The following is a 24,066-nucleotide window of genomic DNA, read 5'->3' on the forward strand; positions in this document are numbered from 1 at the left end:
TTTTCATCAATCTTGGCCATTCCTGTATCTTTCTGTCTCACTGGGTCTTATTTATCTTTGCATCCCTCTAATACAGCACAATGCCTGGCCCATAATATATATTAATAAATGTTTGTAGAATTTAAAACAATTTGCTTCCATGATGGTGATGAACGCTATGTGACAAAAGCCAAGAACTTCCCTTCATCACAGCTCTTTGTGCTGCACTGGCCATGGTGAGATGACTAAAAAACGTGACTCAGCTATACAGCAGGAGGTGCAGGCACTCAGTGTGTGATTACTGGGTGAGCTCTCAAGGGAAGCACACGCTTGCCACCTGTGTGACTGTGTCTCAGACAAACCTGGAAGGATCTGGGGTCCCAGTGACGTAGTGAATGCATGGCGAGCTTCTGTTCTGAGGCAGGACAGACACTACACTGGCTGTGGTAAGGAAAGACTCGGAGTCTATACAGACTCCACTGGCTTTGTCCCGTAAGATGTCAATCATAGTCTGCACAGTGATGCTTTCTGTAAAGAAAAGAGAGAGAGAGGAGGCAAGCTGTAACCAAAATCCATCAGTCCTTTCCCTTTTTAGTAACAGAACCCCTGAAATTACAGCTGGGAACAGAACTGCCCAAGTAGGGGCTATATTTCCCAGCTTCCCTTGTGGCTAGATGTGGTCACGTGATAGATCCTGACCAATGGGAGGTAAGCAGAAATTATGTGTGCAACTTCCCCATTACATCCATAAAAAGGAATGTTTGCCCTTCACTTTTTTCCCTCCCTTCCTGCTGGCTGGGAGATGCCAGTGAGTGGACCACAAAAGGAAGTCACGTGTTGAGGCAGAATAACCCACCCGCCCTGGACTGTCCATATACGTCTGGACTGTAACATGGGAGAGGAATAAATTTCCATTTTCTTTAAGCCACACTACTCTGGGGTCTCTGTGTTACAGCACTTGGCAATTCCTCAACTAGTACAGTATGCAACAGAATGATATTCATAAGAAAGTATGCAATCTATGCAGTGCACCAAGCAAGCTCTCTGGTATGATCTTGCTGGTTAGAGTCAATACTATATTTGGAGAATGACCTCCCTGCAGTGGGAAATATACACAGAGAAGTATTTAGAATATTTAGAGCCATGAGGACTATTGGCTCTGACTTCAGATAAACAGACTAACAAATCTCTTACTACACAGGATCCTGGTTCTACGTTTTCCCCCTCTGTTTATAATTCATTGAAACACTATTTTTTCAGTGTGTTCACAAAGATCAAATCGGAGCATCACACAGAGAAAAGGTGCCTTAAACTTCACTACCACGACTCACATCCTCTTTGTAAATCTCTATGAGTAACACACCGCACTTAAAAATACTAACAGTAAGTCCTTCTGTTCTTCAACTATCCAGGGTTCAAACTTCCTCACTGTTTCATAAATGAGTTTACTGATTTAAACCAGGATCCAACAGGTTGATAATGTCTCTTAAAACTGTTTTAGTCACCGCGTCTCATTTTTCCCCCTAGCATTTTATTTGTTGGGCCATTTCTCCTGAGCTTCTCACACTCTGGGCTTTGCAAGACGGACTTTGCAGATGGTGTTTTGAATATGTGCCTCCATCCTCTGTATTTCTGGTAAACTAGTAGCTAGATCCAGAAGCTGTCCTGTTTTGGCAGGACCACCTTACAACTGGTATTATATACTTTTACCAAGCTAGGTTTTTAAGTGAAAAACTTTTAGGGTTTTTTATAAAGTTCCCATTTGTAAATGGATACTTTCTTCCCTTCCTACCCAGAATTTATTAATTAAGTTCTATAGCAGAAGTCCTAAAGTGTTCTTCTAGATTGAGTCAGCCAACTTTTTCTTAAGGAACCAGATAGGAAATATGTTAAGCTTATGGGCCCTATAATCTCTGCCATAACTTACCTGTCGCAGCTGCTCAACCCTGCCACGTAGCATGGAAGTAGCCATAAGCAATAGGTAAATAAATGGGTGCGGCTGTGTTCTAATGAAATTGTATTTACAAAACAGGCAGCAGCCAACAAGTTATAGTTTGCCAACTCCTGTTCTAAATGACCAACGGCAAATATAAAATGTGGTCACTGTGTTTACGTGGAAGGGTTTTCCACTCACGCGTAAAAGTAACAAGCTATCCAGTCACCCACATTTACCTAAACATGGATTCTGACTAAGTCAATACTGGGTGGAAGATACAGGGTTCATGAAAGGAATTCAGTTCAACAATTTGACTCAACAAATGTTCATGGAACAAAGGACTATAACAAGCCTCACAAGGGGATCCTAAGGTGAGTAAAAGACAACACCCCTTATGTCAAGACTCAGCAGGCTAACAGGAGAGGAAAATATATGAAGAAAAGTCAAATATACAAATGCTGAGGTATAAGCAAGGCTGGAATAAGTATCAAAAAAGACAAGCATAATGACATCAGCATTTACAGGAGAAACAGGAAAAGGAAACATCCATGATGAGAAAGCATCATGTAAAAATAAATGCAAGTTGTCATCTTGCCTGCAGAGCAAGGACTTTAGCACAAGTCGGTCTCTATATACAAGGTCAATTCTCTACTCTTCCTCTCTGCTCATTCTCCTAAGTTCAAACAAGGTCTCTGAAATAGCTGCAAGACAAAGGGTATGAGAGGGAGAATTGTAAGGGATACACTAACTCACCTTCTTGCTTTTCTAAGCTGTCTTTGCCTGCACAGCAGGCTAGATGGTCATCAGCTGGAGAAAAAACTTCAGAAAAATTGAACTCGTCCTCTCCCGTCCACCAGCCTTGACTCTGAGCATAACTCCTGAGTTCAGGATGCTCTGCGTCGATCTTAGTTGTGAGCGAAAGCTGATTGCAAATGCACTTGACTCCCTCTGTAGAGAGTGCAAAACCCAGTTATTTAGAAATAGACTTACAAAGGCTTCATCAAGAAATGGAAATTTACAGGGCATCTCTCCCCTGCAACTTGGCTCTTAAGTATAGGGAGGAATGGATTCTGTTTCTGAAGAGAGAAACAGATGATCCTTGGTTCTCTTTTAAGATCTCCCAGGAGGTGTGACCACTCCTGACACATTTTATCACATTTTCAATGAGCAACAGTCACTTGATCTGGTGAACTAAACCCCAAGCCTTTACTACTCACAAGAAAAGTGATAGGTTCTTTGAAAGAGGCGCTGTGCTACTAACAAGACTCATGAGCGTCGCAGCTCCAGAGATTCCTCCTCCCCAATTTAGTCTCACTCCACCTGAAGGAACGGCTTACACTACTGCCCTCTGCCCAAATATATATATAGTTTTTTAAAAAACAAAATAAAATATGATACTTCTTCATTCAAACTTTTTTCAGGTCCCAACATTTTAGAAAAACACCGTAGCCCTGATAATGAATTTATTTATTTATTTATTTATTTATTAATTTAGGCCACACTGCACGGCTTATGGGATCTTAGTTCCCCGACCAGGGATTGAACCCAGGCCCCTGGCAGTGAGAGCACGGAGTCCTAACCACTGGACCACCAGGGAATTCCCAATAATGAATGGTTTTAAATTAATGGAACGTGCGTGCAAATATACATGTGTCTGGGTGCCTGTGTGTGCAGGTTGAGAAAAATCTCTGGGACTTTGTTTCTGTAACTAAGAACTGGGACTTGCCCCCAGGCAAACAGTCAATAGGAAATGTCAGGTGTGTGCTTCCCAAGCACTGACATCCTTCACTCCAGGCTCAGGAAACCCCCGTTCCTCTCTAGAAGCAGAAGCCCAGAAAGGAGAGGCACTCCAGAGCCTACACATGAGGCACAGAGGGTCTGCAACAGCAGCATGACTTCTCTAAGTCCAGGCACCATGGCCTCAGCTTTTCCTGTCCTCGAAACTCTCCACCGGCCACCCCACTCACCTGTGATTCTCTCCGCAGCCCAGTACCTCCCCACGGTCTCCAGCACCCAGGCTTCCTCACTGTCCACGATCAGATATGCACTTTGGAAGCTGTGGTAGGAGTTTGCATCTTCATAATAATTCCCGCCTTGTCCGTGTTCTTCCAACAAGGCGACGATGACATCTAAGGCTTCTTTAGCTGTTGCCCCTCTCTCTAAACCAAGCCTGAAGTAAGAAAACCAGAAGCATACCTCTGTCACTCCTCACCACCTCATTATCAGCATAGGAACCAAAGGCTGGGACGGGGCTGAGTTATGAAGAACACCAATGTGTGTAACTATGTTAAGCACTCAAGCCAATACGCAAACAGATAAACAGCACTTGAACTCAGATACGCAGCTGTCACACATTCGGTTCAAAATCATGGGGGTGTTTTCTGTCTTTGGACGCCCCCCTTGCATAGAGAGACAGGAGTGAGGAGCCCAGTGGCTTCTCCCTCTTGAAAGGAAGCTCGGCCACCTCTCTTTCTCTTTTCTAATTCTGACTCCCCTAGAGCTGGTCAGCTCAGTTGCAGCCCTTAGCAAGACGCCCTCTCTGTGGCTCGTTCTCCCTCCTGCCTCTGGGCAAAAGGAAACCTCTGCCCAGTCCAGCCTTGACCTCTATTATTCTACACCAGATGTTTTGTTTTTGGGGTTTTTTTTTGTTGGCGTTGTTGTTTTTAATTAATTTATTTTATTTATTTTTGCTGTGTTGGGTCTTCGTTTCTGTGCGAGGGCTTTCTCCAGTTGTGGCAAGTGGGGGCCACTCTTCATCGCGGTGCGCGGGCCTCTCTTGTTGCGGAGCACAGGCTCCAGACGCGCAGGCTCAGTAGCTGTGGCTCTGGGCCTGGCTGCTCCGTGGCATGTGGGATCCTCCCAGACCAGGGCTCGAACCCATGTCCCCTGCATTAGGAGGCAGATTCTCAACCTCTGCGCCACCAGGGAAGCCCCACCAGATGTTTTGATTAGTAATAAAAGTGCTCCACAGCCAGCCATTGTCCTCTGTGCATATAATTCACTCACGATCTCATTAGCGATGGGCGGCTGGTTCGTACATGATCAGTCCTTTTACTATATATTCTCCTACCTATCAGCGCACCTCTACTGGTGTGGCTTACAGCTTCAGTCATCCAAAAGGACATACTTCTTTCAAAGTGAAACAGCAGTCCCCTCCCAGCCCTTCCAATTAATAGACCCCTTAAAGCAGGTACAGAGACTGCCCTACGTGTGACCCTGAGCAAGTTCCATAATATACTTGAACACCAGTTTTATGTCACCTGTAAAATAAATACCTACATCACTGAGTACTATGAGGATGGGTTTTATGAGACAATGAACATGAAAATCGTGGCTCTAGGGCCCAGCACCAAGTACGTGATCAGTAAGTTTCCAGACATAGCACACTGTGGCAGAAAAACAAATGACTCAGAGGTAAAGGGGCCTCAGTTCTAATTCTGGCTCTGCTAGCCACCGGGGGTAAACTTTCCGAACCTTGATTTTCTCATCTGTAAAGTGAAGACAGTACTATTTCCCTCTCAGGCTGATTTGAAAGAAGGTGGCATGTAATGGGTGCCCGGTAACTGTCTATTTATTCATCTCTTCATTCAACTTGTAATTCTGGTGGCAGAAGCACAGAACAGAGCAATGAGCCTGCTAAGATGATAGCAGAGGCCAGTCCTGGGTGAGTTTTCAACTTGAGATGCGATCATTATTAAAATTCACCCAGCTTGATTCTTCCTGAAGGGACATTTCACTGTGCTGCCGGATAATGCAACTCTGTGCTCTGGTCTTATCTTTGCAAGAGGCTTATTTTCATAGGTAATTGTATGTCAGTTCACTTGGCATTTCTCAATTTAAGCTTATTTAGGGAGACTGGTGACAAGGCAATGCTTTGAGAAGCTGAAGCCTGAGACTTCATGGGAGTGATAAAAGAATAAACTCGTTAGAAGGTGGAATTAGTGGACTCTTCCGTTGGTCAGTGCCACCGTCTCCAAAAAGGCATAGAGGAAATAAGTGCTCACCTGACCTTGAGGATCCAGAGCAAACAAGTGTGCTGTGAGCACCTCTCACAGCCCAGAGCTGGGCACACAGGAGGGGCCCTGCTTTCCACAGGTCCTGCTTTCCACAGGTCCCTGGTGGCCCCTGGTTACACCGTCTTATGTACGTATTCCAGGGAGAACCCTGTGCCCAGGGCCTTTGCAGGGCCCCAACTTACCCGTGCAAATGTGTGCTAGGAGGCTGTGAATACCCAGCCGGGGCAATAGCGCCACGTCTGGAAGCTGTGACTTCTCTTGTGCAGTTTCTAACTTACTCTCCTGCTGTTCTGCCTGTTTGGGTCCCACGCTGAGATTCCAACACACGTGCCCTCCCAGACTGACTTTGATGCCCTCTGCATGGCATCTGCAGGGGCGCCTCAGCGCTCATCCACAGACACGATTCTGATTATACCCCTCATGCCAGGACCATGGGGAGAAGATACGCCTTTGTCCCACCTGACCATTCCCTTGCGGTCTCTCTGCCATGGGCTGAGAACAGGACAACTGCCAGAGCTGTGAATGACAGCGGGTTACACCCTCTCCGCCTGAGACTCAGAGGTGTAAATGCACCAGGCTATGGTGATCCAGGCCACGAGTCTCCCAACATTGAGGCCTGTTTTAAGCCTTTCATGACAGTTTCCCCTCCTAGATGAGGCAGATTCATCTGATGCAAAATGAGAACAGAGCCTTGCTGGCCTCCATGCCTACTTTCACTTCGGGTGCCACACCTCTTTATGGGCTTGACTGGAGCAGGAAAAGGAATGAAATTAACTGGGCCAGTGTTAGAGTCTCGCTCTGCCATCAACCTTCAGTGAAATTCAAATCCTTCTGAGGGTGTGCTTGGTCCGGGTTTTTCTGGATCTTGGAGTTAGATGCTCCCTCCCAAATTCAGATCCTTATTTTTTATGGGAAATCCTGGAGAAAGTCCCTCTTTGGGGCCCATGACCTTTTCACTGGTATGTCAAGCTCACTGTGCCCATTCCTGAAAGGTTAACAGAGCTCACTAAGGAAGATGAGCACCCTGTGCACTCCCCTAATGCAAGCTCTCGTGTTTAGAAACTCGGCTTGCTTGTCTTTTTGACACCTATGTCTCCATTAATTAGGGAGACCCCTGTGCCTCTGAATCCCAATTAGGTAAAACTAAGTTATAACTAGATTTACCGTGGATATATAATCACTGCCCTAGGGAAAGTCATAAAAATAGTCAACTCCCCTCCCCTTTTAGGGATGAGCTTGGTGTCCCTATAGGGATGTAGATGCAAATAGTCTTCCTTCTCCCCCGCAAATCCAGAGGTCTGCAAGGCCCCTCTTGGATCATGATTTTTTGGACATTGAACGATTCCCAGCCTCTAGCCAGAGGGAAAGAAGCAGGAGGGGGAAAAAGTAGATGCTAAGGGCTGTACTGATTTGGAAGAAGAGGATGTGGGAAACCTTTTGACTAACCTCCATCTCTTGGTATCCAGAGCCTCCTGGCTCCTGGAAAGGAGAAGTAACCTGCGATCCAGTACAGACAGGGGTCGCCTCCCTGAGGGGAGCGGGCCCCGGTACACCAGGCTCTGTCGAAGCCTCGGGCAAGTGCCTTAACCTCAATTTCCTGTCCACCAAACAGAAGTAATCAGACCCACTTCACTGGATTGCTGTCAAAGTTAAATGAAATATTCTCTGCAAGACGCATCATACAATAGTGTTCGCGAAATAGGAACTCTAATCCACAGGTTCCTCCCTCCTACAGACACTGGCTGGGCCCCCTTTCAGGTCACCTGTGGGTCCTCACACTCCCCACAACCTAAAGACAACCCTTGGCCCTTTCCAGTGATTACACTGGCCTCTTTTCAAGGACTTTTGTGTCTTTTTACATGCTGAGGGTCTGATGGAAAGTGCCCAGAATTATCAGATGCGCTAAAATATTGGGATGGACTGGGTTTTAGTGACAAAGTTAAAGCCAAACGGAGCAGCAAAAGTCAGTCTACAAAAAAAGGAGAGAACAGAGCAGTCATGCAAAGGGAGGAAGAGGCGTGAAACACTGAATGAATGCAGTGACGCACTGGGGCCAGCTGTGCCAGCTCGGAGCAGACTGCTCTATATCAAGAATTTCGATCTAGTTGTTAAACCATTGGTAGCCTGAAATCAGGCATCGTGGGAGTATTTACACCATGGAAACTGGAAAAGGCTACAAATCAGAGCTGCTCCCCACCATCCCACCCCAGTCTGGTTATTAAACATTTACCAGAATGCCACTGATGAATGAGTTCTAAGAGCTTTCTAGTTCTCATCCAAGAGGCCAAGATGCATTATCATGAGGGACAGACCTTGGATTGTAAGAGAGCCCTGACCTCCAGAAAATAAATTCCCATTTTTTAGGCTAGCTCCATTCAGCTTCTTTTTACTTGGTACCAACCTCCTGAAACATGCAAAAATGGAGTATATGTGTTTATGTGCCTTTTCCCTGGAGAAAGGGATTTGTTGACAGATTCTCAGAGATCAATGGATCGAAAGTAGCAGATGTTACTTAACATCATAAACATAAACTGAAAATGAAATATAAAAACAGTATTGCCTAATGCTTGAATTCCCACAGCAAACCTCTAGGAAACACATACAAATTATACTTTTATCTTAAACTCAGTGCCCAATAAAGTGCTACCAACGTTCACTTAACATCCCTTTGGACTGAGGCTGGATTTGACGTGCTGTTGGAAAGCACAAAAGATCAGAATCCATAGAGGGGCAGCCGGCCCTATATAATCTTTGAATAGTCAACCCCAGGTCTAGCAAGCACTAAAAATAGAGTGTAAAATGCAAAGAGCTTGCTCTCCCAGGAGCTGTCCAGGAAAGAACTCGCATCCAAGCACAGTAGACAAGCACAGACAGAGGAAGCAGTGATCCCTCCAACAGCAATACCTTGGAGATACTGAGCCCAAATTGAGAGAACACAGCTCACGGACTGGCATTTTCCTCTAGCGCCCTGGTTCTCAACGCTTCGTGTGTATCGGAAGCACAGATTGCTGGTCCCACCCCCCAGAGTTGCTGATTCAGGAGGCCTGTGGTGGGGACCCAGAATCTACATTTCAAACAACTTTCCAGGTGATGCCAGAGCTACTGGGTCACCAACCACACTTTGAGACCCACTGCTCTGGAACCTTGCTACTCAAACAGTGTTCTGTGTGCTTCAGCACCCATCACCTGGGAGCCTCTGAGACATTGATCTAGGAGGCCTTCTGGCTCAGGGGTCACTTTTAGCATTCGGTTAGTATGAACTGGCCCCTCACTAGCCGACTGGGCTTGGCTGAACTTATCATAGCTTCTATAAAGCTGAGACCCTGAACTCACAAAGAGCCACTCGAGGTGCAGACACCTGCAGCAGGGTCCTCTTCACATACCTGCTTTTTTATTGTCATAACTGGACACGGGTGGCCAGGAAAGGAGTCAAAGTTAAATGACTATGGTTAAATTCACCCTATAATCTACTGCTGACGCTTGTTAGTGTCCAGACCTTGGTAGCTATCACAACCCCAATTATGGGCCAAGTATATCTTCTCGGTCTACATCCCTGCAGCGTTGTACACCCAGGTCACAGGCGTCCTCTTCTCAAAGCATTCCTAAACAGACTCAGTCCATTGTCATCTCTGAACATCCAGGGGTGTTTGCTGAGGGCCTGGGATTCTGTGCCATTCATGTGGCTACAAATCTCAGATTGCCTTGAGACACACCTCTCCTTCTGTCATCTTAAATTGGTCTTAAAATCTTGCATTGCTCCATTTTCTGTCTTCTCCCTGCAACCAGACTAAAATCTCCTTGAAGTCTGGGGGCTTCTTCATGTGCCCACAGAGTCTGTAGCACAAAGCAGATATTCAGTAACTCTCGTTGCCTTACGGGTTGATGAACTTGAGAAGATACATCAGAGGCTTTGAAGAAATTTAAAAAAAAAAAATTCTTCTCTGTCGTCCCTTAGAAATCAACTGTTTAAATGGTGGTATTTGCCAGTTCTATAAATCCCCTGCCATAAAGTCAATGGTAACTCAAAATGCAAGGCTATGAATGAGGCATAAAAGGGACATTATTTTTCATTGTTAACTCTTCATTTTTAGGATTTCTATTAAGCACGGAGGTAAAAATACTGGGACAACTGTCAAAACATTAGCCCAAAGCTTGTTGTTATTCTATCCATTTCATTCTGTTGATCAAGAGAAAACTGCTTATAAATATAAGGCTTTTCCCTCCTTTTCTCCAGCTCAGGGAACCTGCTCCTTCTGAGTTTATAATAACCAGGAAGCGTAAGGAAGGGTGAGGAAGGTATAAAGGCAATATGGCATCAAAGGGGTGTCACACACAGACCTGTCCATCAGCTGGAAGAAGCTATGGGCCACGGAGGTCTCTGTGTAGATGTGCAATTTCTCCCTACAACACCTACGAAATGTGAAAACCTCTATTCCTTTTTATAGGATGTTCCATGTGGGAAGCTCTCTGGAGGTCACCCAATCTAGGCCTCACATCAGACAAGTGACAAGTATCCACACCGAAGACCAAGACCTCCAGCTCGCAGCCCAATCGTCTTTCAATCATGCCATTACTCTGTTGCATTTCAGTATTTCAGAAAAAAGGAAGCCATTTCAGAATGTTGTTTCATTCCCACCCACCGTCTATTTTAGTCATTCTTTCCAAACTCAGTCGTTGATCAGCCACTACGTGCCAGGCACACAACCCCTAGTGCTTGTGACGCAGTAGTGAACAAGCCAACAGAGACCCCCATCCTGCTGAGCTTACACGTCCGCTTCCCTCTGTTACACTGTGGCTGGAATGGGAGGGAAAGGAAGAGAAGATGACCAAGACTTAGAGGAAAAAGGAGGGAAGTGATTTCTGTTCTTTTTTCCTTTATCTTTTATGTAATTCTAATATATTCTTTTTATTTTTATATATTATTAGATACATTTCAAAGACCATAAACTTCATCCATTTAAAAGTGTAGTTCAGGGGTCTTTAGTATATTCATAAAGTTGTGCAACTATCACCATAATCTAAATTTGGAACATTCCAACACCCCAAAAAGAAGCACCATATCCATTAGGAATCACACCCCATCCTCCGCTCCAACCCCAGGCAACCACTAATCTACTTTCTGCTTCTATGAATTTGCCTATTCAGGATATTTCATGTAAATGGAATCATACAATAATGACCTTTCGTGTCTGACTTCTTTCACTTAGTATAACGTTTTCAAGATTCATCATGTTATAGCAGGTATCAGTACTTAATTTTTTTTATTGCTGAATAATACTCCATTGTAATCTATTCTTTTTTCCATCACCTCCAAGTCTATATCAAAAGGCACAAGTCTTCTTTGGAAGGGCTACGTTACGAAGTATGAGGTTTGGAGGGAGATAAATCCCGTCCCCACACCCCACCTGTTCTGGGCAGTTGTTTCAGAGAATCACCAGGCAGTACCTGACCAGATCCATCCCCAGTAAGGCTTCCGTTTCAGCGGCTGGCTCTCTGGCATTGATGGCTTCATTGGCTATGCACACTCCATGTTCATTGGCTCCCATTTCTGCCCCCCAAAGCCAGGCAGGTCTGCTTATCACGATGGCATGGGTCCTGGGAACTTGGTCGATTGAAATGTAAGTGCACTAAAAAAATGAAGAAAGGAAAGAAAGGGCCATCACCTGTCAGGTACCACTTAGTTTTCACCTTGGTACTTACATCAAACCACCACGTCGGTTACAAACAGAGCCAAGAAATAAAAGGCCTTGGGAACACCCAGACTTAAAAAACACCACACGTCTCAAAGCAGCTCAAAGGTTTCCCCAGTGAGTTTCAGTCTTGTCACTCACTCAGTTTTCTGTCTCTTTGGTTCAGGCCAACCTGTGCATAATGTTTACATCTACAGCAGTCCATCTTCTCGAACCAGGTATTCAAGCAATCCCTGCCCTGAATATTCTGTATCTAGCCATCTCAATGGGCACAGATGGCCACCAGCATTTCAAACAAGCATAGCTATTTATTTGCAAAACTCCTTCTAGATCAGTAGTTTTCAAACTTTTAAAAAGTTATAGAGTCCTATCTATAAAAGAAACTTTACCTAGATGCCTAACATAGAAAGCAGATAAAAGGAAAGATGCTTTGTCTGAAGAAAAGAGGTCCCCTAAGCTTCCTGCAATGATCCCTAGGGCTCCCTGGAACACAGTTTGACAACCCACTTGATTGCTCTAGTGGTAGAAAAGAGAAAATGATAGTGATGCTTTACATTTAACTCACGCATTAAATGTACACTCTCTTATCCATTGTGCTTCCTGGTCTGTCCCATTTGATTCCCACACTAAGCCCATGAGGTGGACATACAAGGAAACAGTCCCAGAGAGGCATATTCCTAACTGCTGTCCCAACTGCAGTACATAACCACTTAGAGCTGTGTCTTACCTTCTCCAGGCTGCTGTGTCTGTACCTGGAAAATTAATGTGCTAATAGATCAAGCTACATCTTTCCAAGTATTGATATTTTTAGCCTCAGAACACTTCCTCCATACAAACTCTTACATAAAAGCATAAAGACAATAAAACTGGTCAAACTGTATTGAGGTGAATGGAAGAACAGGCATGGGACTGAGGATAGATAACTCAGAGCCTTTCCCCTCCCCATACCGGGGCCCCTGGGAGGACTCGGCTAGAGCAGTTGGAAAAGCACTAAACTAGGCTGTCCACAGGAGCCTCCTGACGCTGACATGCTAGCAGTCTATGACACACATACTCTTCCCGTGGAAGCTGCATTATGGAACTCAGGGCTCTAAATTACACAGAGCTTTTTAGCTCTCAGGGGAGAAATTTATCAGCCACAGCAGCCATTTGCATTTTAAATTGGGCACCTGAAAGCACTGGATCAACTGCAGCCTTAGATCTTTTTTTTGATTCAAGACCCACTTATATGGACTGAATGCAGCCCAGAAAGCTACCCTGCATTGATTTTCCATAATCTCTAAACCTCAGGTAAGAGCTGAAATGCACACTCACTGATCACGTGACATCCGTATCTTCACAATCCACGTTAGGTATTGCTCTGCACTGGGATAATGTTATTTCATACTTGCCAAAACCCCTGTACCCACTGAGGTCCAGTGACAAACTCTATCTTGAAAAGACTAAGTAAATAGGCAAGGAATCTCAGATTCTTAAGCACAGATTTATCATAAAGGATTTTTTTTAAGGACAGGAAAAAAGCAAAATAGGAAATGAGTTTTTTATTTGCCCTCAAATTCATTTTGACAGATTTGTTCCCATTTCACCAAGTATCTACGGAGCACCGACCACACACAAGGCATTTCGTGCTAAGTGCTGCTGGCAGATAAATCAGTGAGGAGACCCAGTCTCTGCCCCTTCAGTTGGGAAAGAAGGAGAAGGCACATACGCAGACTACGACCACAGGCCAACTTCAGTAAGTGTCACTGAGGCCTGTCTGACTAATAATGCACTGCATCTCGTCCCCTCCTCCCACCTCGTACTCTGATCGACACGATCCTGCCCTTCCTTTTCCTTTCCCCGTTCCATGCCATTTTGACCCTTCCAAAATACTACATAACTGACTGACGTATCGTACGTGCTGTTTACGTATGCTATCTCTACCAGCTAGAATGTAAGCGCTATTGAGAGATTACAGAAGGGAAGGAGGGAGAGATCTTTGCTGTTTAGTTCATGACATATCCCAAATCTGGTATATAGTAGGCATCAATAAACCTTTTTTTGAATGAATGAATGGATAAATGAATGAACGAATGAATAACAAAGGTCGGAGGGAGCATAATAGAGGTTCAAAGGAAACCACACAACCAAGTGGGCAGAGGTTTTATCGAGTGAGTGACATTTAGGTTGATCTGGAAAAGTAGGCCAGACATGGACGTATTCCAGACAGAGGTAAGAGCCTGAGAAGAGACAGGTGGGGATGTCAGAAATGCGTTCACGGTTCAGGGAGGTCCTCCACCCTGCCACTTAGGGGAGCTACGAGGGCACTGAGTCACAGGACTGCAAAAGCTCAATAAGTACTGACAGATAAAAATGCTGAACACTGAATGCAAAAGACCATATGGTCTCTGTGGGAGTCCAAAATACATGCAGCCAACCTGACACTTTTCAGGCCAAACTTAGAATCATGAGGAAGCAAGGAGATCCCCAACTAGCCAGATGGGCTAAATCAGCACCTCCCAAGCACCAGGCTGTAAGCTGATGCCCCAGATCTCCTCACAGGCCACAGGGTCGGGGAACAGGAGGTGGGTGGGTGTGCACCCCAGCCTTAGTGAGCCTATAACACATGCCCCTCGGGGCATCTTTGTCATGGACCACAGAAGTCTGGGCCTCACAAGGGCCCTTCTGGGGCTGCAATTCACACATGGTCCACTGGGTTTGAAATCTGTCTAATCACACCGAGCTGTAGGAGGGAGTAGGGAGGATGGACACACTTGTCTCATAGAGATCGGTTATTTAAAATCCCAGTTTGGGAGCAAACCTCACAAATAAGGAACATTTACACAAGATGTAACGAGTTAAACTTTGTAAAGTCAGCCATCTAGAACATGAACTCCGCAGGCAGTCATTTTCTTTAATAAAATTCACTGACACAATTTCCACATTATTAACAAGGCAGAGAAAAAGTGGGATTTGAGGTAGCAGGAAAGGTGTCTCTGGGGGGAAAAAATCCAAAAGTACCTGAAATTTTCTTTCAGCCTGGAAAAACAATTTAGTTCTAAAGTCAACAGTCCTAGCCAAGTTTCTATGAGAAAAAAAGAAAAGAGAAAACGTTCACCACTCAGAAGATCAGTCTTTACAGGGTTAGTTCTGGCCTCACTTTGGTGATTAAGCTGTTCAAGGGGGCTTCAGAAAAAGAGGAGCAGTTCGTCTTGCTGCCCCATGGCCACACCCACCCAGCCTTTTTTTTTTTTGCGGTACGCGGGCCTCTCACTGTCGTGGCCTCTCCCGTTGTGGAGCACAGGCTCCGGACACGCAGGCTCAGCGGCCATGGCTCACGAGCCCAGCCGCTCCGGGGCATGTGGGATCTTCCCAGACTGGGGCACGAACCTGTGTCCCCTGCATCGGCAGCCTTTAATAAAACAAATCTGTCAGCTAGTGTGACTTCTGGGGGCCAAGGCCACACAGCAACGTAAGAATGCCCAGGGCAGGGGGCGTGGTTCTAAATGTCAGCCCTGCCTAATGCTAATCACTGAGGTTTTAAAAGTATTACCTGCACTGAGCTTGTCGCTCTCAGGTGGCTCCTGGGGACACATGCCAGGTTGGAGGATGGAAAGATAAACCTCGACAAGGCCCCGGAGACAAAAACAAATGACAATTCTTCTTCAGGGCAAACCCTTTATTATTTTGTGTGATGGTGTCCAAAATGAAAAAGCAAAATCAGCGCCATGCTGTCACCTACCCCTTGCACATTCCTGCACACACTATTTCTGGATATCACCCAGTGAAAGTGGAATAGAGACACTCACACAATAGACGTTTCAATTAATGAAATGCAATCATTGTGCCTTTCCTACTGTACTCAGATGGTGAACACAACCCTGGCACCACCAGCGAAAACCACTGTGAAAGGAGTTGATGAGTCAGCCAGACTTCTTAGGGTGGAAAACAAAGGTAGGGAAAATGGGATGCTTCAGGGAAATAGTTTAAGTTTTAGAAAATTTGTGACTCTAAAGCAGCACCACTAATGATCACTGAGGTTGTTTGTTTTTTAATTTTTTTATTCCAGTGTCCTGCCTGCTACTTGACTGGTTTTTGAAAATGTGCCCTTAAGGCTCATATGAGTCTAAACAAAGACAAAAGAAGATGTTGACCACACTTTAGAAGAGCTGCTTTTTATTCCCCCGAAGCTGTAAGATCTTTGAGGATGGACAATGCAAAGGCCTGGCGTCAGAAACAGGATTGGGAAAGGGGACGTGATGGAAGGAAGCCCCCTGCCGAGCCACTTTCCCACGGAGCAAGGGAAATGCTCTGACCCCACAGAAGGCTGGGGACTCCTGCTCCTGGGGCTGAAGAGAAGAAAACAGGAAGAAAGACACACAATCTACTTAGTGGCCATGGAGCTCTGGTCAGATTTCTTTGATTCCAGAATGACTTGTGCTCTCCTGCTGTAGGGGATAATCTTCAGAATTAACATTCAGGACCCACTCCCTGCCCCACCATGTACACACATACTCCACACACCACAAATACAGACACCACCTAAACAATGCTACTAACAACACCACCAGCTATCATTAATTGGTAGTTTTCTATTCTTCTTGCAAATATTTTCATTGGGGAGGAAAAGGGAAATGATCTACTAAAAACCCACCCCAATTGTGAAAGTTGTATAACCTTGCTGAGGATACTAATCCCACACTGAACTTCATACAGTAGAAAATAAAAATAAATTAAAACTAACTTTCAAAGAAAAGGAAACAATGAATTCTAAAGGAGAGAAAAATGGAGGTGAGGTTCAATATATAATAATAAGAGAAGCTTTCAAAAAACATTATGTATCAAACCTGACTTGGCTATCAAGAATTCTGTCTCGGCTTCCCTGGTGGCGCAGTGGTTGGGAGTCCACCTGCCAATGCAGGGGACGCGGGTTTGTGCCCCGGTCTGGGAGGATCCCACATGCCGCGGAGCGGCTGGGCCCATGGGCTGTGGCCGCTGGGCCTGCGCGTCCGGAGCCTGTGCTCCGCAACGGGAGAGGCCGCAATGGTGAGAGGCCTGCGTACCACAAAAAAAATAAATAAATAAAAAGGAATTCTGTCTCCATAAATTGTGGTACTCTCTTGGGTACCAAGTATGACTCATGTAAACTGTAGTTGAAATCCATTGTTCTTCCAGGAAAACATTCTAATGTTGGATCCATTTTTTTCTTAAATAGAAGGTTTAACCATTTAAGAATAGACCTATACCCATCCATGAGCACAGATGCACATCCACACACACACAAATACACCCATGCACACACAGAACATCATAATCCAGGAAATTGTTCATCTGATTCTTCAACACCCCTAACCATAGGGAGAAGCAGGGCCTGAGGTAAAGGGAGATGAGTTCTGTGATGCACCGTGTACAGCATCCTCAGAGAGGACACAGGGGATTTCACAAATTGATACATACTTATCCATCCTACCCTGCAACCAAATGAGGAGTTGTTAAAAACCCAAAATCCATAGAAGACAGACTAAAGAACAAAAAATAAAATGTTCCAATCTGCCAGCTGTGCATCTGAACAAAAATGTGCAGCATAATTTTAGAAACTGAGGAACTCTGTGCTGGAGGACCCCATTTCTTATTCCTCCATCTCAAGCAAAGTGAACTGGACATAGAGTAGATGATAGATGGACAAGCAGACCGATGGACAGACTGAGTGAAAGATGAAGGGTAAGAAAAGGGACCAACTGGAAGAGAAGACCGCCTGGTAGGATGGACCAGCTGGAAGGGTGGGTAGGTGGGCAGATGAGCAATCACAGTGACTCTTTTTTTTAAATGAAACCTCCATTTAAAAAAAAAAACCCACAATTTTATTTATTTATTTTTTTCTTTTGGCCACGCCGGACGGCATGCAGGATCTTAGTTCCCCGACCAGGGATTGAACCCGTGTCCCCTGCAGTGGAAGCGTGGAGTCTTAACCACTGGACCACCAGGGAAGTCCCACAGTGACTTTTTGCACATGGTTATTCTCAGAAAATGGACTCCAGGGACTGCAACACTCATGTATGAGATTTCTAGGGAAACTGCAGACTATGTATGTTTAAAATGTCATGAAATGGCTGAGGAATAGATGGGTTTTTATGAGAAGTTCTCACTCTTCATAGTTAAACTTCTTCTGTATGCTAATGAGGACTATTATGAAAGTTACACTGTAGTTACTGTGGCTCATAGGCCCAAATATGGAAAAGAACCCATCATTCTGTACTTGAGACAAAAACAGGGGAGGGAGACAGGTGTAACTGTTTGGGAATTAAAGGGATAAGAGTAAGTTTGAAAAGCAGATTTAGCATGTGCTAAAGACAGGAGTTTGGGAACTGACACCTGGAGTTACAGAAACTCTCAACACTGGTTGATTGCTTTTTCAAAAGAAGAAAAAACCTCTCTCTGCACAGTGTTCTCCTTGGAGTTTACAAAGTGCTTTCACATGTTAGCTCATACGTGCTTTACAAGAACCCAGGAAGGCAGACACAGAGGGTGCTACGATCTCCTTCTGGCAAATGAGGAAACTGAGTCTCAGAGGCTCAAAGGCCCAAGATGCAGTAAATGGGGAAGGCAGGACTAGAACCCAGGACCCTGCCTCCTGAGCCAGAACTCATCCCCCTAGTTTCAGGTGACTATAAATTTCAATTGATTTATAATGATAGAATACATTTAAAATACTACATGTTCATAGAAGGGTGGCAGGCTAGAGGGAGGAGGGGATATTGGGGCTGGGGCCTTGAAGCATGCATAGGAGTCTTCCAAGTAGATGACAAGAGGGGTGAGGAAGGACATTCTCAGCAAGGGATAGAAAGAGCAAAAGTACAGAGAAATGCAAGAGTGCTGTTTGTTCAAGAAATGACAAGCAGCTCAATATAGCTGAGGCCTACTGTGTAAGTGAGGAGAGGAAAACTAAGTATGAGGATAAAAAAGTAAGCAGGAAATTGTACAACCCTTATGGAGATCAATTATTACAAAAAATTTATCCTATGACCCAGTGATCCTGCATCTGGAAGTGTATCTAGTGACTGTACCTACACATGTACAGAAAGATTTATGTACAATGTTCTTCACAGCTGTACTTTCTAGACCAGCCAAAAGTCCAAGTATCCACCAAGAGAGGACTGATTCAATAAATTTTGGAGTATCTCCACAATAGACTACTATCAGCTATAAGAAAAATAATAATAATCTCTATGTTCAGCAATAGAAAACTCTTTAGAAAATGTTACTAAACAAAAAAAGCAAATTGTAGACCTTTTTGTAAGTTTGAAATTATACATTAAAAAAAAATCAAGTCTCAGAATAGGGTATATAATGTGCTACTTTCATGAAAAAAGAAAAGAAGGCTACATATCTATATTTATTTGCAGTAGTTTGCACAAAACACTGAAAAGATGGGCAAGAAAATAATAGAAGCGTTTACATAAGATGTGAATCAGGGGCTTCCCTGGTGGCACAGTGGTTAAGAATCCACCTGCCAATGCAGGGGACACGGGTTTGAGCTCTGGTCCGGGAAGATCTCACATGCCACAGAGCAACTAAGCCTGTGCACCACAACTACTGAGCCTGCATTCTAGAGCCCGCGAGCCACAACTACTGAGCCCACATGCCAGAAGTACTGAAGCCCACACACCTAGAGCCCGTGCTCCGCAACAAGAGAAGCCACCACAGTGAGAAGCCTGCGCACTGCAACCACAAGTAGCCCCCGCTCACTGCAACTAGAGAAAGCCCGCGCGCAGCAACAAAGACCCAACGCAGCCAAAAATAAATAAATAAATAAATAAGCAAACAAACAAATAAATAAAGATGGGAATCAGGGTAGACAGGAATAAGGGGAGATTAAGACTGCTTACTGTAAACCTTTTAATGTTATTAAATCTTTGAACCACACCAATATATCACCTTTTCAAAATATAAAATTACATTAAAAAGTATCTTTACCCAAATGAGTTGAAAATTTATGTCCATACAAAAACCTACGCACAAATTTTACAGCAACTTTATTCAAAATTGCCAGAACTTGGATGCAAACAAGATGTCCTTCAATAGGTGAATGGAAGAATAAATTATGGTACATCCAGACAATGGAATATTATTCAGAGCTGAAAAGAAACATTCTATCAAGCCTGGAAGAGACATGAATGAATCTTAAATGTATATTAGTAAGTGAAAGAAGCCAATCTGAAAAGGCTACATACTATATGATTCCAATTATATAACCTTCTAGAAAAGGGAAAACTATGGAGACAGTGAAAAGATCAGCGGTTGCCAGGGGTTAGGGGAAGGAAGAGATGACCAGGCAGAACACGGAGGATGTTTAGGGCAGTGGAACTACTCTGTATGACAGATACATGATATTAGAAACTGTCAAAACCCATAGAATATATAACACAAAGAGTGAACTTTAATGTAAACTATTGCCTTTGTTAATAATAATGTATCAGTACAGCCTCATCAATTGTAACAAATGCACCATATTAGGGCAAAATGTTAATAATAGGGGAAACTGGGAGGCAGGGGGTTGGGGGGAGTTGAGGGCTTATATGAGAACTCTCTGTACTTATACTCATTTTTCTGGAAACTTAAATCTGCTCTGAAACTGTCTATTAATTTAAAAGAAAAGAAAGGAAAGTGAGCAGGGTGCCAATCAGGAAGAGTTGTGAATGGCATACAAATCAGCCTGGACTCTCGTCCTATAAGCAACCAAACATTTTTAAACAAGGCAATGACAAAGCTGTGATCTGGAAAGAAAATTCCGGTGACCCTGCAGGGAACAGAATTCAGGAGAAAGAGACCTGGGCACCAATAAGCAGATTAAAGCCCAAGGGAGATGGGGGTGGGTGTGAATGAGCTGGGGGCCGTAGAGTGGAGATGGGGACACAGGAGAGGAAGCAACAAGACGCAGTGACAGCCACCCCCGTGCATCCACAGAGGAGTGGGAAAACAGGGGTCAACGCTTCTGTCTGGTTTCTAGATTAAACGATGCGGCAGACAATAGCACTGTTAGAGGAACAGATGAGACGGGGAAAGTGAATTTGGTTTTGGATCCATAGAGTTATTTTACCTGCAGAGTATGGATGTGGAAATGTGCAGAGGCAACTCAGAACACAGATATGCAACTCAGAAAAAAGGTCAGGGCTGCCTTAGGGACTAACTCTGGTATGTATCAAGCTGCACTTATTTATGCAAAGGGACATAATGTAACCTATAGTGTATTTGAGCATTAATATACCATAGGTTAACTAGTGAAAGGAATCTAGTCTATTTCCTAAAATGACTGTAACCGTGAGTAAAATACAGACTTATTTAACCTATTCCCCATAAAAGAAAACAAATTTTTTCTAAAATATTTATTTCAGCCATATTTATAAAAGGCTTTGTACAATATTGTAGTTACTATGGCTACTAAAAAATGACCCCAAATCTAGTGGTGTAAAACAACCGCTTATTATGTTCATGAATTTGATGAGTCAGGAATCTGGACAGGGCACAGAAGGGATGGTGTGTCTCTACTCCATAGAGCTCGAGGTCTGGAATCACTGAAAGGTCATTCACTCACACATCTGGCAGCTGACACTAGCTGTAGGCTCTCCATGTGGGCCCCACCCCATGGTCTCTGTACATGGGCATTTGGGTTTCCCCCAGCATGGTGCCTGGGATCTTAGGGCTAGAGTTCCAAAAGAGGGAGTCGAGTGGAAGCTGAATCCTTTTATGACCCAGCCCTGGAGGTCACACAGCATCACCTCCGTCACGCTTCACTGCATGATGCCATTGGAAGTCCTCACCAAGATTCGTGGCAGGGGTGGGGGGCATAAACCCTCCACTCCGTGGAGGCGTGTCTATCACACTGTGAGAAGCACATGTGGAATGGGATTCCGTATAGCCACATCTTTGGGAAATTACATCTGCCCACATGAAAATCAAAGCGTTGTTTCAGTTTGCATGACTCTCTGGGGAAAAGAAACATTTAGGGAAGACAGACAGGGAAGGTCAGTAACAACACAAACCAAGCCAACTTCATCCATACCGAGTCCACTCTGTTCCAGGAACAGAAAGAAACATTCAGATCCAAACAACACGGACATTCACACATTAATGAATACCCATTTAAAAGCTAGCATGAGCGCCAGAGAACCTAGCACTCTTTTCTGCCTGTATGAAAGGAAGGTCCCACTGAAGTTTAGGGGCTTGGACCAAGTTAGTGGTGCAACACAAGAGGCAAGTGGTTCTGGCGAATATCCTGTGGGAGCCAGTCTGCCACTGCCTCGACCACAGACTCATGCACTCTGCCTGTTCGTCTCAGTGTCTCTGTTAAATTCACCTCGCATAAGCAGCTCCTTGTAGAGTTCTGTTGCTCTGGTGATGCTTAATGCTTTTAAAGGATCGAAACAGATAAAGATTCAGATAAGAAAATGAAATACACACTGATGAATACCCACTTAAAACCTAGCACAATCACCAGAAAAATCAGTTTATTTTGTAAAGCATAGAACATCAAAGAATACAGATTATGTCAGGGGCAAGAGTTTGTTTATCTACTAGCTCCCATTTTTTTCATCCAAATTCTTCATCCTTCAACAAACAATTACAATTTAAACACATACAACTAAATATACCATAACCAAGAAGTTTATTCCATGAATGCAAAGATGGTTCAACTTATCATTAAATAGGAAGAAAAAAATCAGGGGATTATCTCCATAATCACTGGAAAGATCTCTAACAAAATGTAACACCTATTCTTGAGGATTTAAAAGCAATCAAAGTATGAATTGATATATACTGTTTAACATGACAAAACTATATAAATCTCTGTTCCCAAACCAGCATCTTACTTAATGTGGAAGCACTAGAGGCTGTCCCCCACCTCAGGTCAGGAACAAAGGCAAAGATATCTATTATCTCCATCACTATTAATACTGAATCCAAGCTATAAGCCAAACAAACAAGAAAATAATTAGAGATGTAAGAACAATCAAACAATCTCTATTTGTAGGTTTTATAACAACATACCTGGAAAACCCAAGAGAATCAATAATAAAAGCTGACACAACCAATAAAAGAATTTAGTAAAAGAGCAGAATGTAAAACTAACATGAAATAGCCATCATGAGAGTTTGACAACACACTCTGGGAATATGAACAAACAGGCACTGTCTTACATTGCTGGTGGGAATGCAAAATGGTATGGTACACCAGCTATGAAAGGAAATTTGACCACATCTAACAAAATTACATATTTACATACCCTGTGACTCAGAAATCCCATTTCTAGGTACCTATTCCAAAGAAATACTGACTAAACGGTTCTTTAAGTACTCAAAATAAGAACTGGTGGATAATTTTTAACATGATAAAAATATATAAACCAAGACCAGATACTGTGACAGATGCACAAGGCTATTATTCACTTCAGCACTATTTGTAATAGCAAAAGACTGGAAAACAACCCAAATGTCCAGCAATATGGGATGGATTAAAGTCTGATTACATCCATAGAATGAAACACTACACAGCTGTAAATGAGGAATGAAGAATCTCTTTAGAGACCAGATGGAGTGACCTGCAAGATACAGTTTTAGTTGAAAAGAGCAAAGTGGAAAAAAGTGTATATAGCATGCTACCATTCATCTAAGAAGGGAGGAAAGGGACTGGGATAAATATTCATATGGATATGTATGTGTGTGTGTAGTTTATTCCATATATTAATATGTAATTTTTTAAATGGAAGGATAAACCCCCAAACTTCCAAAACATGATAACCTATAGAAGAAAAAGGAAATGGAGTGAATGATACAAAGGTAGAAGCTAGACTTCTATGAATATATCTTATTTCATAGATTTGACTTTGGAATTGTGTAAATATTTTACTTAAGTATAAAACATGGGCCACAGCAACGAATGCAGAATTGTCCATGTGACCCTATTTTTAAGGCTATGAACAAACCTGAACGGAAACAGGAAACCACAGAACCCACATGACAGTTCTGACTTGTGAGCAGGCTTCCAGGTTAAGACATCAAGGTGCTGGGCAAAGCCAGAGAAAGAGAATACATGTTAACTGAGAGACAGTAACACGTGACTTACCTCAGCCTTGCTCTCGGGTTCATGATCAGCTGCCGAGAAATACACAATCTCTTGCACTTCATCCCGGGGCCGAGCTGAATTTTTCCCAAATACCACCAGACCGTCCTTTGCACGTGGCGGGAAGGCCACAAAACAGTAACTTGGAGGGGCTAAAGCCATCCTGAAAAGAGAGAGAATGGAAGCAGGCCTAACATGGAACATTCCACCGGTGAGTTCTTCAAACATATTTCACCCACTAAGAGAGTTCTAGTATTGAACTGTGTGCAGCGAGCTCATTAAGAGAGCCCAGCTGGGGCTTCCCTGGTGGCGCAGTGGTTGAGAGTCCGCCTGCCGATGCAGGGGACGC

The 24,066-nt window shown here is 43.9% G+C and overlaps 1 protein-coding gene across 1 annotated transcript in view; it reads right to left on the reverse strand.

Moving 5' to 3' along the window:
• The window catches only part of SCRN1 (secernin 1), a 57,599-nt gene that overhangs the window by 12,521 nt on the left and 21,012 nt on the right, over positions 1–24,066 (reverse strand). Inside the window, exons 2-6 of the mRNA XM_007466094.1 lie at positions 23,721–23,880; positions 11,377–11,558; positions 3,883–4,085; positions 2,669–2,863; positions 342–507 (exon numbers count right to left, since the gene is read on the reverse strand). Of these exons, the coding sequence (XP_007466156.1) occupies positions 342–507; positions 2,669–2,863; positions 3,883–4,085; positions 11,377–11,558; positions 23,721–23,879 (905 nt within the window). The 5' untranslated portion in view covers position 23,880. The remainder of the gene's footprint in view (positions 1–341; positions 508–2,668; positions 2,864–3,882; positions 4,086–11,376; positions 11,559–23,720; positions 23,881–24,066) is intronic.

Source organism: Lipotes vexillifer, unplaced genomic scaffold (assembly GCF_000442215.2).
Source record: "Lipotes vexillifer unplaced genomic scaffold, Lipotes_vexillifer_v1.1 scaffold150, whole genome shotgun sequence".
In the NCBI taxonomy this organism is placed as follows: Eukaryota; Metazoa; Chordata; class Mammalia; order Artiodactyla; family Lipotidae; genus Lipotes; species Lipotes vexillifer.